The 17,086-nt window shown below is 40.7% G+C and overlaps 1 protein-coding gene across 5 annotated transcripts in view; it reads right to left on the bottom strand.

The window, feature by feature from the left end:
• Nucleotides 1–8,558: 8,558 nt before the first annotated feature.
• MYCBP2 (MYC binding protein 2) overlaps nt 8,559–17,086 on the bottom strand; it is a 310,493-nt gene continuing 301,965 nt past the window's right edge. For all 5 annotated transcript variants that reach the window (XM_081083308.1, XM_081083309.1, XM_081083312.1 and 2 more), the window contains 3 exons: nt 14,767–14,874; nt 14,010–14,175; nt 8,559–9,691 (listed from right to left, as the gene is read on the bottom strand). In XM_081083308.1, coding sequence (XP_080939434.1) covers nt 9,576–9,691; nt 14,010–14,175; nt 14,767–14,874 — 390 coding nt within the window. In that variant the 3' untranslated portion in view covers nt 8,559–9,575. The remainder of the gene's footprint in view (nt 9,692–14,009; nt 14,176–14,766; nt 14,875–17,086) is intronic.

Here is a 17,086-nt window from a genome sequence, read left to right as displayed (position 1 = left end):
TCACATTCAGATTCATTGTGGGACAGTGCCAGTGGTTTTTTTTGTGGGGGGAAACCTGACGATCTGATTATCAAGTGGAACTGAACAAAGTCTCTGCAACATAAAAATGTGCTTGTACCTGTTTTTGCAACATTTTTTAGGTTCCTCCGTGACTGGATGATGGACAATAGGAAGTTTTAAGACTGGCAATGATAATTATTAGAGGGAGAAAAAAAAATCAAATGCAGGCCCATTTATTTAAAGCTAGGTTAACATTATAAATGATCAGCAAAACATTAAATTAAATCAGCAAACATAAGGAGTATATAGGGTGTCCCTCCAAAATGTATACACATACTTTAACAGCTGATATCTCAATTTTGAAAATGAAATGCATTTTAATAAGCACTGCCTTTTTAACTATTCAAAGTGTGTGTATACATTTTTTGGAGATGCCCTGTATATTATGCCACATTAAAACTTTCAACTCCAACTGTAGTCCCTTTTTAATTCCTCATTATAAGCTATCCTCTCCTTAAAGAAGACAAGGATTTTGGAACACTTTAACCTATCAAATGCTTCCTCCTATTATTTAAAAATGTTATTTCATCTTTTTGAAAAAACAAAACAAAAACTTGCACTTTTTTTTTTTTAAATCAGTAGATACTTATTTACATTTATCAATTGTGGTGGGGGGAGGAGGATAGCTACTGAATAGTTTGGTCCAGCAAAGAAAAATATTTTAATACTGCCCTAGCCAGTTTGGCTCAGTGGATAGAGCGTCAGCCTGCAGACTGAAGGGTCCTGGGTTCGATTCTGGTCAAGGGCATGTATCTTGGTTGCGGGCACATCCCCAGTAGAGGGTGTGCAGGAGGCAGCTGATTGATGTTTCTCTTTCATCGATGTTTCTAACTCTCTATCCGTCTTCCTTCCTCACTGTAAAAAAATCAAATAAATATATTTAAAAAAATATTTTATTACTGACCCTGTTTAGTATTGCCAATGCATGTGATAATAAAAAGCAAACGGTTTAACTCAGCTTTGTCCCTTCCTTGGGTGCTTGAATTTGTAACCCAGGAGCTATAGGTGGTCATTTTCTACCACATCATCTGGAAAGCAGAAAAAGGTGTCCTGTGATGAGAAAGAACAACAGCAAAAGAGATGCAGAAAGGACCTACAGGAGGGCTGACTCAGAGCAGCCCTGATTCTACTCTATTTCCACTGACTGGAGGAATCACAGTGATTGCATTTTTTTTTTCTTGTTTGCTGAAGTTATTTTGAATTTGTTTTCTTTTGCTTGCAACCAAAACTCCTTACCAGTGTACACTTGACCTGGGAGGCTCCTCCTTGGGTCTCAAATGAGTTTTCCTTCTAACTGAAAGGCAGTCGTGGAATTTGGTCTCACTGCATCCTGCATCTGGGAGTGTGGGTGGGCTGGACATCTTCATAGCTGCCTTTAACCATGGCTAATTCTGCCTCGTAACGTTAGAGATGCTGGTCACTGGGGCTGGACCAGTCTACATGGAGCCCCAGGAGAATGGGCATGACACCTACCCCCTTTGGATGGATTTTCTGCCTAAATTGACAGAGGAACCACAGATCTTACTGTGAGAAAGGTGCATGAAGTTATTTCCTGATGGGCAGGTTGAAAAGCAGTTGAGTTGAAGAGGAGCAGAGCTTTTAATTTTAATCATTCCTTTGAATCATACAAGGAAAGGGTCTTATAGAGTGTTCTTTCCCACCTCATTTCCTCCCTCCCCAAATCTCCTTTTTCTAAAGTTTTCTTCTTCTCTCGGTTCCTCCAATCTGGTATCGAGGAGGAACTCTTGTCTCATCCCCTTCCTGGATCTTGCAAATTTTGAGAGCCACAAGTCTCCACTGCTTAGTCAAAGCTGCTCCAGATCTGGAGGGAGAAGGTGTGCAGCTTAGGTTTGGACCCTGATTCTGCCTGCACTGGAAATGCAAGCTTGGACAAGTTCCAACTTGAGTTCTTTGTGCTTCAGTTTCCTCATCTGTAAAATAACAGCAACAACTACCAAAAAGTTGGCACGAGAAGTAAATGAGTTAACTTAATCACATAGGGCAGTCGCAGGCATATACTAGTAGTTAATTGTAGGGAGCAGGTCTAGGGTTAAGCCTGGGACTGACCTGTTGGCAAAGCCACAAACAAGTCCCAGCTTAGAGGGCACAGTCCTCTTAGCATAATTAAGCTTGACATTATGGTGCTCCCTAGGTCTTATCTGGGTAGCTAATGGGCTGTGGGAGATGCAGCAAGCCCTGCCAAAACAAGTGAAACTCACAAGAACACTAACTATGGTGACCACTACCTTGTTTACCTCTGGCTATAAAATAAAGGCTCAGCTTGCCTCTGGATCTCTCTCTGTGGCCTCAGCCAGGCACAGGAAGATCCACCTAGACCAGCCGTGGGCAAACTACGGCCCGCGGGCTGGATCCGTCCCGTTTGAAATGAATAAAACTAAAAAAAAAAAAAAGACCGTACCCTTTTATGTAATGATGTTTACTTTGAATTTATATTAGTTCACACAAACACTCCATCCATGCTTTTGTTCCGGCCCTCCGGTCCCGTTTAAGAACCCATCGTGGCCCTCGAGTCAAAAAGTTGGCCCACCCCTGCCTAGACCCAGCCTATTCTCTTCGTCTTTTCTTCATCCTTCGCTGCCCCCCCTCAGGCTCACTGAACCCTTGGCTGTGCTGGCCCGGCACAATTAATGCTAGCTACATTGCTGCGTTGTCGCTCTAACTGCATGATGAGTGAGGACACTCACTTCTCCTTGGCATCTTGCTTCAACAACCCCAAATCTCCCCTTAGTTTCTCCAACATATACCCCCCTCTCTAGAGAATTAGCCTAACTAAACCATCTCCATTTAAGCCATCTCTTCGAATTTTAACACTATCTAAGATTACACTGTGAGTTCCTCAAAGGAAAGAAGTATGCTTTGAGACTCTGACAAGAACCTTTATCAACTCTTCCCGAGATCAGTTGGAACTTTCCAACGGGTCTCCAGGGGCAGTGATTTTCAGTGATCTCCTGACCCGCTTCCTGAATGATATTCCTAAACCACATGTCTTTTGCTCAAAAAAATCCAAAGATTGGTGATAAAATTCAAACTATTGAGAAAGAGATTCTCGGCCAGTACTGTACATTAGAAATATATGCAAGCCACATGTGTAATTTAGAATATTCTAGAAGCCACATTTTTTTTAAAAAAAGTAAAAAGGAGCAGGTGAAACTAATTTTAGTAGTAATTTTATTTAAATACTAGAGGCCTGTTGCACGAAAAGATTTGTGCAATAGGCCTTCCCTTACCCTGGCTGCCGGCACCGGTTTTCCTCTGGCACCTGGGACCCAGGCCTTCGCTCCGGCCGGAGCCACCTTCAAGCCTTCGCTGCTCCAGCCAAAGCCACCTTCAGTCTTCGCTCTGCCACTTTGTGCCTATGTATGCAAATTAACCGCCATCTTTGTTGGCGGTTAATTTGCATATCTTGCTGATTAGCCGATTGGAGGCATAGCAAAGGTACGGTCAATTACCATGTTTGTCTGTTATTAGATAGGAGGATATACCTAGTATATCTAAAATATCTCAATATGTAAGCAGTTTTCAAATTATTGAGATATTAACACATTGTTTGCGGGTAGTTTTTATCGCGCGCTAACAGGTGGCGTGGGCCATTTTTGCTAATTTTTTGCGCAAATGGCAACATTCAGTAAAATTACGATAACTTTAGTTTATGTATTTACACGTTACCCGCATTCTACCGCTAGTCTATAAAAAACGTATTAATATGTGTCTCGTGCTCTGCTACCAGTCAACGTAAAACGTATAAGTAAAACGTATAAATATGTTTCCCGCATACAATGTGTTAAAAACTTTTTTTGCAATACCTTGGGCTAGTAATTTAACCTCTGTGAGATTCAGCTGCCTCCTCTGCAAAAGGAAAATAATGGAGAAGTGTCTACTGTAACAAATGACCACAGAATCAGTGCCTTAGCCCAAATATATCATTGTATAGTTTTGGAGGTCTAAAGTCTGAAATGGGCTAAAATCAAGGCAATGTCTGACTCTGCCTACTCTTTCCCGTATTAGGATCCTTGTGATTACATTGTGTTAATCCAAGAAAGTTTCCCCATCTCTAGGTCTGTACCCTTAATAACATCTGCAAAGCCCCTTTTCACATGTAAGACAACACATTTATATATCCTGGGGATTAGGACATGGGTGTAATTGGGGCCTGTTATTCTGCCTGTCACACCCATGTATCAGCACAGTGCTTGGCCACTGTCAGCCCTAAACAATTATCTCTATTAGAAAACCTTGGTTATAGTTCTTAATAACTTTGTATTATTTGTTTCTGTATTTGTGTTCTGTGAATGTCACACCCCCAGCAGCAGCACTGCACACATTTTATTTACTCACTAACTCATACACTCGCCTTCTATGTGTAAGTCATGGTTACTAAGCAACCAGGAATGTAGTTACCACTCTTATGAATCTGTACTGCTGAGTGTGGGTATAGAACAGGTGCTCCAATATTTGTTAAATGATTTAATGAAGCGAAACAGCTTCCTTACACTTCTGAGGAACACATCATGCCTTGGTTCTCACACTTTCTTCCTGGAATGAATACTTTCCCACTTTTGCTTGTCAAAACTTCCTTCAAGACTAGGCTCAAATATCTGCATTTAATTTTTTTAGGAAATTGACATTGTAATTTGTAATTGAACAAGTTTCTTGTCTTGCTTTGTTAGCTAAGAAACTTATTGTGAAGTTGATGGCCTGTTCCCCAGCAATGATGTAAGACTGTCTGGTTCTTTACTGGACACTCATCACGAATCTTGGCTTCTCTTTTCTTTCATAATTTCTTTTCACTGTAATTCCCTCCAGTATTTATATTTTAGAGTCTAGTATTTTTTTTTTCTAAGCTACCTATGTCATTAGTGAAATGAACCACCTTAAGTCTAGCTGAACAGAAGTCCTACAAGTAGGGAATGAAAGAAGCAGCACATCGAGGCTGGTAGGAGGGGAACTGGTTGGTCCCACACTCATGTATGGCAGTTTAAAATCTGGAGGGATACCTTGGCTATGGAGGTTTCCCTGATGCTGGGGTCCAACCCCAGCAGGTCCAGGGGTCCCCAAAGGTGTGGATGGAGTCGGTGAAGAAGGAATGACACGGAGACAGCGTTCAGTTGATCAACAGCCTAGCCAGGATCTCCAGCGAAGTTCTGGTTAGGATCTCCAGCCAGGTTCTGTGTCCATGTTCTCTTGCTAGGTTCTCCAGCCAGGTTCTCCAGGTTCTCCAGCCAGGTTCTGTAGCCATGTTCCCTCACTAGGTTCTCCAGCCAGGTTCTGTCCAGGTTCTCCAGCTAGGTTCAGTTACCAGGTTCTAGTCAGGTTCTCTTGCCATGTTCTATCCAGGTTCTGTCTCTAGGTTCTTCAGCCAGGTTCTCTCGCTAGGTTCTGTCTCTAGGTTCTGTGGCCAGTTTCTGTCCAGGATCTTTTGCCATGTTCTGTCTCTAGGTTCTGTCTCCAGTTTCTGTGTCCTGTTGTCTTGTTACATCTGCATTTATACCAGTTGATTCCAATCCTATCAATCTCTATTCCAAAGGTTAGGGCGTTTCTTATCTCCATTCCAGGGAGTAAAGATTATGTAGCTTAAGCATGATTGTTCGTAGTTAAAGTGATTAATTACCCGCCTGGCACTTAGTTAAGGGGTTTTATTCCCTCCCTAACTTCAGGGGAAAATCCCTACCTGGGGAAACAACCTTTCTCGGAGAGGTGAGCTTGGTTAAAACACATAGTGCCAAGAAGGTGAGCAAACATATTAAGAACAGTATGCCATATATGCCAGGTCCCTTGAAACAGCAAGGATGGACCGGCTCCCGGCACCCTGAGGAACGAGTGGTCCCTACTCCACACCAGACCTCCCAGCCTAGGGTTCCATTCCCAGAAGGAGAAGTCCCCAAAACTTTAGGCTGTGAAAACCAGCGGGGATTGTGGCTGAGTGACACACAGGCTGTGGGAATCCCAGGCAGTTCCTCTTAAAAGGCCCATACCTGGACTTACTAGGACTCACTCCCAGTCTGAACTCCAGCGTTGGGCAGCAGCTTGAAAGGAACCTGGGGCATTCGGGGAAGAACTAACTTGTCTGGAGTCAGGGTGAGAGCTGTAGAGGCAGCTTTTCCCTGAGGAAGTACTGGCAGAGGCCAGTGTTACTTTGCTGAATGCTCCCCGCCACAGAGACAGCAGGTGGGCACCATATCTGAATCTCCATCAATCTGGTTCACACTTTTCCTTCCAACCTTGTGATTCCCTGAGTTCCCACCCCTCCCTACTTGCAGACTCATCCAAGCCATTTCCAGTGGTTTTTACATACAACTGGCCTTTCTTGCCTCATATTTTGGCCTTTCCTAAAATCTCTTAAACAAGCAGCAGCTGGCCTCAGCATGCCCCGTACCTCTCAATGAGTGGCCCCAGACTCTGCACATTGGTCCAAAGGTTGGCCGCTCCAAGCCCAACACAAGTAACCATCTGCAGATTGCTTTGTATTTGGGTGGCCCCAGGCAGGGCACAGGTAGTGACTGACTTTGCACCTTCCAGGAAACCCCAAAACTAGTGCACCTGGTGGTCAACTTTGACCACACTGAATTAAACCCCACCACTTCCACCATGACACACTCAAGGGGTGGACTTGGTGAGCACCAAAGCCCCACTGAAGTAAGTTCTGCTCAATAGGGTTGGCTTCTGCACAGCAGCTCTTCAGCTGTGGTCACAGCAGATCCTAGCAACTGATTGGCCTGGGGGTCAATCCTTCCCAGTGACGCCAACATCCATCAAGGCTCAACTATAACAGGACAGTTCACACAGGGGTGCACCTGGAATGCCCAGCTCAAGTGACTGGGGAGGCTGAGTCACTGGGCCCTACAGAACACCTACTACCACAAGGCCACTACCAATTCCAGGAGACACAGCAAATCTACCTAATACATAGAAACTAACACAGGGAAGCAGCCAAAATGCAGAGACAAATAGGTCACAAATGAAAGAACAGGAGAAATCTCCAGAAAAAGAACTAAATGAAATGGAATGGAAGCAGGAAAACTATCAGATACAGAGTTCAAAACAATGGTTGTAAGAATGCTCAAGGAACTTACTGAGAACATGAACAACATGAAAAGGACCAGTCAGAAATGAAGAGTACCTTACCCTAACTGAAATAGAGAATAACTTACAGTGAATCAACAGTAGAGTAGGTGAAGCCGAGAATCAAACCATTGATATGAAATATAAGGAAGCAAAAAACACCCAATCAAAATAGCAAAAATAATTTAAAAAATGTAGTGTAAGAAGCCTCTGGGCCAACTTCAAATATACCAACATTTGCATCATGGGGAAGAAGAGAGGGAGCAAGAAATTGAGAACCTATTTGAAAAAAAAAAAAAAATAGAAAACTTCCTTTACCTGGTGAAAGAAAGAAATACAAATCCAGGAAGCACAGAGTCTCAAACAAGATGAACCCAAAAAAGACCACACCAAGACACATCATAATTAAAATGCCAAAGGTTAAAGACAAAAAGAGAACCTTAAAAGCAGCAAGAGAAAATCAGTTATTTACCTACAAGAAGGCACCTTGTAGGTACTGTCAGCTGATTTGTCAGCAGAAACTTTGCAGGCCAGAAGGGAATGGCAAGAAAGATGCAAAGTGATGAAAAGCAAGGACCTACAACGAAGATTACTCTACCCAGCAAAGCTATCATTTAGAATTGAAGATCAGATAAAGAGCTTCTCAGACAAAAAGCTAAAGGAGTTCACCACCACCAAACCAGTATTACTTGAACTGTTAAAGGGTTTTCTTTAAGAGGAAGAAAAAAAATAAAAATATGAACAATAAAATGGCAATACATATCGATCAGCAATTGATCTAAAAATCAAAATAAACAAACGGAATAAAAACAGACTCATAGATACAGAGAACATTTTGATGGATGCCAGACGGGAGGGGGAGGAGTGAAAAAAGTGAAGAGATTTAAAAGTACAAATTAGTAGTCATAATGTAGTCATGGGAGGTCTAAATACAGCATAGGGAATATAGTCAATAATATTCTAATAACTATGTATGGAGTCAGATGGGTATGAGATTTTTCAGAATGATCACTTAGTTTTATAATGTTTAATCACTGAGGTGTACACTTGAAACTATAATATTGATTGCCAACTGTAATTGAAAATAAAGATTAAAAAAAACAAAAATGTGAGAGAATATAAACATGTGAATACCTTTAGGACCCTTTTCAGCTTCAGGTATCAGGGTTTTTTCCACAAAATATTAACCCAAAGTAATCTAGAGGTTGGACTTGAACGAGTTCTGCCCGCAATGCTTTCAGCTTGGTTTGGGACCACCATAGTGCCCTAAATGACAACAAATTAGTCTTGCTTTCACACACTTTGGGCAATTAGAAATTGCTTGCAATGTTAAGGCACTGTTACACACTACAAAGGAAAAAAGTTTGTATAATCTTCTCTTGAAATATGTATTTTTTAAAAAGCATTATTTCTTTTTTAGTGATGGTTCAGATGCATCTTATTTAGACACGGGGACCTTTTGTTATTACTCTTTCGAAAGTTCTAAAAGGTACTGATTAATAAGGTAGAGGTTGGTCAATTTCCTAAACACATATATCTTCTACCCAGTGTTCAATTAAGATCCAACATTGTACTTCATTACTACTCTTATTTTCCCCAATAGTTATACATGCTATGATTGTGCTGTGTTAGTAACTTTCTTTCCAAGGAAAATTGGATGGAGTTTTAGACCTTAAAGATATTTAAATTTTGTTTTTCAAGCAATACTTCACACAATATTTATGCTTATCACTGTATAAAAATGTACAGTGGTTTATTGACATGTACATTCCAATATGTTTACAGCTGCAAGATAATGAGGCACACTCAGTATTGCACTTCATTAAAATTTCAGGCTCAAACTTAACCTAGAAGTTTAAATGAAACTGCATTTGTAATTTAGTAATTATTATAGAGGACAAACATTGATATCTTTATTTACACTGTGATACTTATTACATTTATATGCCATCCTAACACAATTTTTATTTAAATAACAGTCTAGGAAATAAACCAGAATATTCTTCTTTTTATCCCCACCCGTGATGCAATTGTACAGGATTACAAAAAGGCAGTATACAATAAACAATGATTATTTTTCTTTTTTGCTTGAAAGCCAACATCATTCTTAGTCCTTGAGCATGGAGATTCTTTCTATATCAATTACCTATAAGTGCCCAATGCTTCACAGGCCAATGACGGTAATGGCCACATGCAAACACCTCACAAGTTTGATGTCTTGGCTCAAAAGAAAAGAAATCAAACTAATGGGGAAATTTTCCATAGCAAGAATTATGTACATGGTATTTGGCATCCTTCTTGCACTGTGTGTGAATGGTTCATTTTCATGGATGTAAAAATGGTCCCGTCCTTATCCTGAGCAGTTTAAACTTCACCACATCTGCTTGGGGGATGAAGGCAACTTTTCTATCCACAGACAAAAGAATCTGAGTGTTTTAAAAAGTGTGAGCATTTCTGCACACTCCACAACCCAGAGCAAATTCTTCCCCAGTAGGTGGATGAACAACATGGAGTGGACATTCAGTTCCTTCTAATTGTTTGCCTTTGGGACCTGTGTAAGTTTTGAAGGAGGCAAAAGAATATAATTAAAATATATTCACATAAACCTAATGTAAATATAAGTCACTGCTAAGTTATTCAGAGAAATATGACAATGATTGTGCAAATATAAAATAACAAAGTTATTTGTTTTCTAACCACAAAAGTAAAAATGTTCCCCATAAAAAACTCAACATACCAGATATATATGTCGAAGAAGGGACATGGTCCCTTAACCATAGCATCCTGACTAGAGATAAACCATAATGATGAATTTGGTTCATCATTTTAAAGCAGAGCAGTGAACAAAAGTGGTCACAAAAATTCCTCAATTTAGTCTAGCAGGAAATTATTCTGGATGAGAAAATACAGATTTTTATATAAAACCAGAGGCCTGGTACACGGAATTTGTGCACTGGAGTTTGGGGGGGGGGGTGGTCCCTAAGCCTGGCCTGCATCCTCTTGCAATCCGGGACCCCTTGGGGGATGTCAGGCCTAAACCCGCAGTCGGACATCCCTCTCACAATCCGGGACGCTGCATGCACCAGTGACCATACTTTTCATACAGGTGAAAGGCATCTTGTTGTTGTATGGGCAGCTGCATTTTTTTGCCCTGATTATAAAAAGTAGTACATAACATGATCCTTCTGAGGCAGTAGTACCATTTTCCCCATCTTATGGGTGGAAAAACTGAAGCAGAGAGAAGTTAAGTAATTGGCTTTGTCACACAGTTATAAGTATCAGAGTCAGGGCTGACCACAAAATGTGCAAGCCAGAGTCTATGCAGGTCATCACTGCATCATCCTGTTTTTTCAGGGTTAGAGTAGCCTTGCCAGGTGTTAATTTTTAAATCTAAGAGACTGTTCCCAATATATAAGGTAGGGTCCCTAGGCCTGGCTGGTGATCAGGGCCACCTGTGGGGCAACTGGTGGGCAGGGTGATTGGGGGGCCCCCGCTGGACCCGCCTTGGCTGGTGGCCTGCCGCTGTCTGCTGGCCGGCCCCGTCCCCCCCCCCCCCCTCCCACATCTGACACTGCCACCGGTTGCCTCCCTGTTGAGGGGCAGACACTCAACACTCAATTGAGTGTCTGCCCCCTGGTGGTCAGTATGCATCATAGTGACTGGTCGTTTCGCTGGTCATTCTGCCATTTGGTTGATTTGCATATTAGGGTTTTATTATATAGGATATTAGGGTTTATTATATAGGATATTTTTCAGGTAAAAAGAAATTTTAGTGTAAATAAGCCATGCTACCCTTCCATTTTCTCTGAAAAAAAGGCATACATTGGTAAAACGGGAAGATATTATCAGTGTTCTTTTGAAAAGTATATGGGAGGGAGATTATGGGCAAATAAAAATTAATCAGCCTAAAATATGAATGATAATATGGAAGCAACACTTTGGGAAAGATACATTTGTAGATAATCAAATAAACTAGGCTTAAAAATGGACAAACCCCCCCCCCCCCCTATTTTTCTATTATTTAAAAGACTGTTTTGCTCATGTGCACAAGTATCCTGGAACCAAAGAAGGTTATCAGTAAATAATTTAGAAAGGAATGGACAGAGGGGTTATTTAACTTCTTAAACAGACTCTTGTTTTCATCTACATATTAATTAAAATTAATGGTTGACAGTGGTTAGGGAATTGGTCCTTCTGTCTTTCTAAGTAAACTGCACAACCATTTCCCCTAATATCACTGTCAGCTCTCCTTTAATTATCTACAGTTCTCTAAATGAATGGATGAGTGAGCGGAATATGAGAGACAGGAAAAGCATACCTTAATCTAAGTGTATGATCTTAGGCCAGGTATTTAACCTCTCTAGGCCTTGATTTTCCATTTGTGAATGTGGGGGATAATACTATCTACCTGGTAGGCTGTAAAAATTAGGCGAGAAAATACATGTGAAAATGCCCAGGATCAACGTCAGTTTCCTCCTTCTACCACCTCTCCTGCCTCATTCCTGTGATTCACAATTGTTTATAGGGCAAAGTCCTTTTTCTTGGCAGACCTGGATGATCACGTGCATGTGCATGTATGACTGGAGGCCTTGCCTTTGCCTGGCCCATCCTCCTTCTCTCAGTGACTACCTGCCACTGTGTTCTCTGCAACACCTGTTTCAAGACTAGCAAACTTCCTTTTTGTTTTTAGTATTTTAAAAATTCTTTATCTCCCCAGTTCTAGCATGTCATAAGGGCAAGAAGCAAGATTGACTTTTCTGGTTCCTTTATTTCCAGACCACTAACGTACAACTTTCATTCAATAATCCCTCTTCCTTTCAAGCTCAAATGAGAGAGAACACTGCCTGCCCCCTTTTCACTCCCTTCACTTCCAGACTTTCCTCCTACTAATGATGGCTCACGTCTCTATTCTGGTTATTATCCTAAACACTCTAGCCTCACATTATTCTGATCTTGCTTCTTTTAAAGCCCACCACTTCTATTTTTTCAAAAGGTTTTTAGAGGTGGAACAGTGTACCAATTTTTATTTGACATGAGCAAGTAGCAAAAAGTAGCCTTTCTTTATTATTATTTATTTTTTTAAAAAATATACTTTATTGATTTTTTACAGAGAGGGGGAGAAGGATAGAGAGTTAGAAACATCAATCAGCCGCCTCCTTCACACTCCCCACTGGGGATGTGCCCGCAACCAAGGTACATGCCCTTGACTGGAATCGAACCTGGGACCTTTGAGTCCGCAGGCAGACGCTCTACCCACTGAGCCAAATCAGCCAGGGCAGTAGCCTTACTTTAAAAACCTTCTTTACCTTACCATCTTTGTTTATCTCTCATAGTTTAAAAATCAGTAAGAAGTCACCTCTTCCCCTATTTCTCTCCCATCTTCCGTTTTCCCCAGTATTAACTAATTTTATTAATTTTTTGTATAGCTTTCCAGTGTTTTTATGCAAATATAAACATATATATATTAATTTTTCCTTTCTTACAAAGGCAGCATACTATATGTACTTTTTAAAATTTAATTTTTCATTTAATACTTTCTTCTATAGATCTTTCCATATCAGTATATAGAAACTTCATCCTCAGTCTTTTTTTAATGGTGCATATTAGTTAGTGTTTAATCACCGCCCTCCCCCCCCACCCCCGCCCAGTGGATACTTGTATCATTTATGAATTTTTATCATTACAAGCAATGCTGCAGTGAATAACCTTGCACATTTTTCCTTGTTTCTTTTCTTCACATATGTAGGTATGTCCCCCAGAAGTGGGACTGGTGAAGGGTAGATGCATTTGAAATTTTGAGAGGCACCTCAGGGTTTACCATTTGCACTCTGATAAGCAATGGATGAAAGTGTGTGTTTCCCAGATTTAACAACATTGTCTATTGTGGAGTACTAGTTTTGTATGTATTTTCACTAATTTCAGATACATCTCATGCAAAATTCTCTTCTATGGTCACATTTACCTCTTCTTCCACTTCTCCCACTACATTAAGCCTCTTATTCCACCTCACTGTGATCACCAGCCTCCTGACCTCTTCCAAACTTTCAGTCTCTTTTTAGTTTCATATTGACTTTTCTCAGCCTGATCTGCACAGACAATCATTTTACTGTATTTTCAGTAGCTTCTTTAATTCCCTTGGCTGTCTGATGCTCACTACTGCCAGTTCCTAGTCATTCTAGATTAAATCAGTTGTCCATTTGATGATGCCTGTTGCAGGCTTCTTAAAAAAAATAAAAATCACAAAATCCCTTTAAATGGTTCTGTTACCCATTATAATTTCAAACGTCACATGGCCCTTTAGTGCCAAACAGCAATCCTTTTACTAATCTTTAGTTGACTTCCTTCTCATCCTCCAAGCAATCTGCTCCACTATAGCTCCCAACCTAACTCATGATGAGGATCGTTTTACTTCACTCAGAAAGTCAGAAGTTCATAGAGCCAAGGAACCCCTTGGATTCTTCAGGATAGTGTCAACTAGGTTTCTGCCACTTGCTGCGTGCCTGCTGCCCCGGAGACCCCCAGTCCACTCAGGCCCCCAGTCCCCTAGGGCTGGCCCGAGGCACAGCTGAGCCTCAAATGGCAGCTGCCCAGCCACCCAGGGACGGCCTGAGGCGCAGGCAAGCCTCTGATGGCGTCTGCCCAGCTGCCCAAGGCTCAGGTAACCAGGGCCGGCCAAGGCTTGTGCTGCAGGCAGTGGCAGCATCAGAGGTGTGATGGGGCATTGCCTTCCCCTGATCGCAGGGTCACCTCCAGTGCAGTCACTGGAAGAGAGGGAACCCCCCTCCAGTGCATGAATTTTCATGCACCGGGCCTTTAGTCATTAAATAAAACTGGATACCATAATCATATTTAAAAAGCTAAAAGCATACCTGCAGGACAGTGTGGTAGTTCTTCCTTAGGAATGCTAGTCATCCTTTGAAAATCATCATGACAAGCATTACAAAAATGTGTTGTTCCAAAACAGAAAAAGACAGCCACTGAACAGCAGTAGCGACACTTATATTCCAAAAAGTCTGTGCCATGTTTCGGACACATCTATAGCAAGAGAAAACAGATAAAGATTATAGTGAACCTATTTCATTATACTTAAGGTAGCAATATATATAACTCAGTGATTCATATTTTAAGAGTATACACAACTCTAAAAACTGATTCAAAAATTGATGATACCCACATTAAAAAAACAATGAATAAATGTGTGGCTTTGCCCAAAAGATCTGAACAAGTTTCAAGTTCTAATCCCAGCTCCATTATAACTAATTTTATTTATAAGCTAGCTTCTTAATTTCCTTGTGAATGTTTCCTGGTCAGCCAAGTTAAAAAATTAATATTTCATTTATCAATCTCATAGATGTACTACGAAGATTTCACTGAAGAGGAGAAAATCTACAAGTGTGAAATCTGGTAATTATTTTATGGGAGACAAAAGTATAAAATGCAAATCCCATCCAAAATAGATATTATATATGAATAAGTTGGAAAATTATACATTGCTGTACAAACACCAGAAAACGTTGGTGGGAAAACCTGCTATGCCATTTCTACCATGCTGGTTATATTATTATTTAAAAAAATTAGAGGTTTAATGTTTCTAAATTGTCATTTCTAATAAAATGGTCTACCCACCTGAGCTCGGGACACATCAGAACAAGCACCACAAATGAGCTCTCTGGGATCATAGTCATCCCCTTGTCCAGCCTCAGCATCACAGCGAGCTTCACCACCAAAATATGCCTAGGAAACAATGCACTGAGATTACAGCAGGGAAGAACTCGGCTGTATACTTTGGGCACAGTGGACATAAGATCAAGAGGTCTTAGGAAATAGCATTGTCTATTAGACACTCCCTTACATGCCAAGTGGATGCCCCCATTGCTGCCCAGAGGGCAGAGCAGGGTAAGAAATAAAGCTATATTTATTCTTAAAGAAATAAAGGGTTTTTCAATTCTGGAATGAATTTATGCTTACAGTAGGAAGTTGAAACACTGTACTGTCAAAGCAAAATAAAAAAATAATATACAATATTACAAATAAATATCAAAATAGGATATCCTATATAATAAAACCCTAATATGCAAATTGACCAAGTGCACTGACCACCAGGGGGCAGACGCTCAATGCAGGAGCTGCCCCCTGGTGGTCAGTGCACTCCCACAGGGGGAGCACTGCTCAGCCAGAAGCCGGGCTCATGGCTGGTGACTGCAGCAGCGGTGGCGGGAGCCTCTCCCGCCTCCATGCGTGCTAAGGACCCCTCAGGGAATGTAACACTGCAGCCGGCAGGTGGACATTCCCCAAAGGGTCCTGGACTGTGAGAGGGCACAGGCCCAGGCTGAGCTGAGGGACCCCCTTCAGTGCATGAATGTTGTGCACTGAGCCTCTAGTTAAGTAATAAAGAAAAAATGTGTTTTTAGAGCAAAGTTTAAAGTCTTTCATTATTTTGAAATTGTAAATAACATCTTTCTTTTTATTGCTCTAAAAATATGTTTAGAACTTCTCCAATTTTAATACTGAGAACAAAAAATATGCCTAAAGTGAATATTAGTACAGAATTATAATCCTCAGGCTAATGGGAAAGAAAAAAAAATCAATTTTAATCATATAACATTTTTTAAAAAGCAAAGGCAAATTGGGTAATTCTGTTCAAAATACTGCTCATACTTATAGAGCTACACTATATGCAAGAACTGAACAGTATCTAATACAGATATTTGAATAAATGAAATTATCATAACAAATAATTTATCTGAATTTGCTCTGGGCACAAAACAAATGAGCTCAATTATAATTGGGGCAATCTATATGCATATGTCCCATAGCCAAAAAATTGAGGATAAACAAGATGAATCAATATAAATCTATTATCTGTACTAGAAAACAGGCCAAAAGACAGGCTGCATTGATACAGAGTTATTAAATGGTCTTCCACTAGCTGAATATGGCCTCAGAAATATTCCATTTGTCCTGGGGTCTATTCCGGCTGTTTCACTTCTCTGCATTCCCTGTGTGGCTTCCTGTACATTTGATTGCCATCCGTGTGGTGGCACAATATTCATTTATGATGTTTAGTACATTAAACACCCAGAAATAATGTATTATTATTTGTAACAATACAATTCACAAACATACAGTACTGGTCTTTCTTGGGTGTATGTACATTTGTCTTCCTTTCTGGCTACCATCTATCTGTTTATCCTTCTCTTTATTATCTGTATTTTTTGTTTGCTAAACGGGGAGTGCATCTTCCATTTACTGATTCCTTTGTTCATTTATTCATTTTCTAATTAACTTAGTGTCTAATAAAGTGCCAGTAGTGAAGACAGAGAAATGAAAAAATATAGTCTTTGTCCTCACGGAGCTTATCAAGTGAGGCAGAGAGTAAGTGAGCCAGTAATCATAATGCAGGATAATGAGGGCTATGATGGATGTATGCCAGATTTCTAAATCATGTGGTGGTAATGGGTAAGCGTGGGCACATTGTAGAGGAGGTGAAACTTGATATGAACCTAAAAGTATGATAGATAGATTTGGCTCTGCACCTGAGCATGTGTGTAAGTAGGTGGCAGGTGAGAGTAAAACGCAGAGCAGGAGACAGAGAGGTAGAGAAGAGCATTTCATGAAGAGAAATTGCCTATGTGATGGCATGGAAGTGTTAGTGAGTGAGTAGACATGGCCGAGTTTGGGAAGCTGAGTTGTTCAGTATTCTATAGCATAGGGTGCAAAAGGTAGCAGCTTGGGGGATGAGATGAAGGGTGGACAGGGTTAAAGGCTTATAAGCAAAACAACGATGCAATCAGATTTGAGGAATAGTTATCTATGAGTAGTAGTGTAAGTATAAACAATGGCATGGAGGCGTTAGGGGCTCCACAAAAGCAGTTCAGGAAAGAAAGCTGCTGTAATTACCAAAGAAAATCATTGGGAAAAAAACCCTCAAGACATTTGGAGACAA

This window comes from Myotis nattereri (assembly GCF_964212035.1).
Source record: "Myotis nattereri genome assembly, chromosome: 2".
NCBI lineage: Eukaryota > Metazoa > Chordata > Mammalia > Chiroptera > Vespertilionidae > Myotis > Myotis nattereri.
Note: the sequence above shows the minus strand (reverse complement) of the source record. Positions and strands in the feature narration are given on the sequence as shown.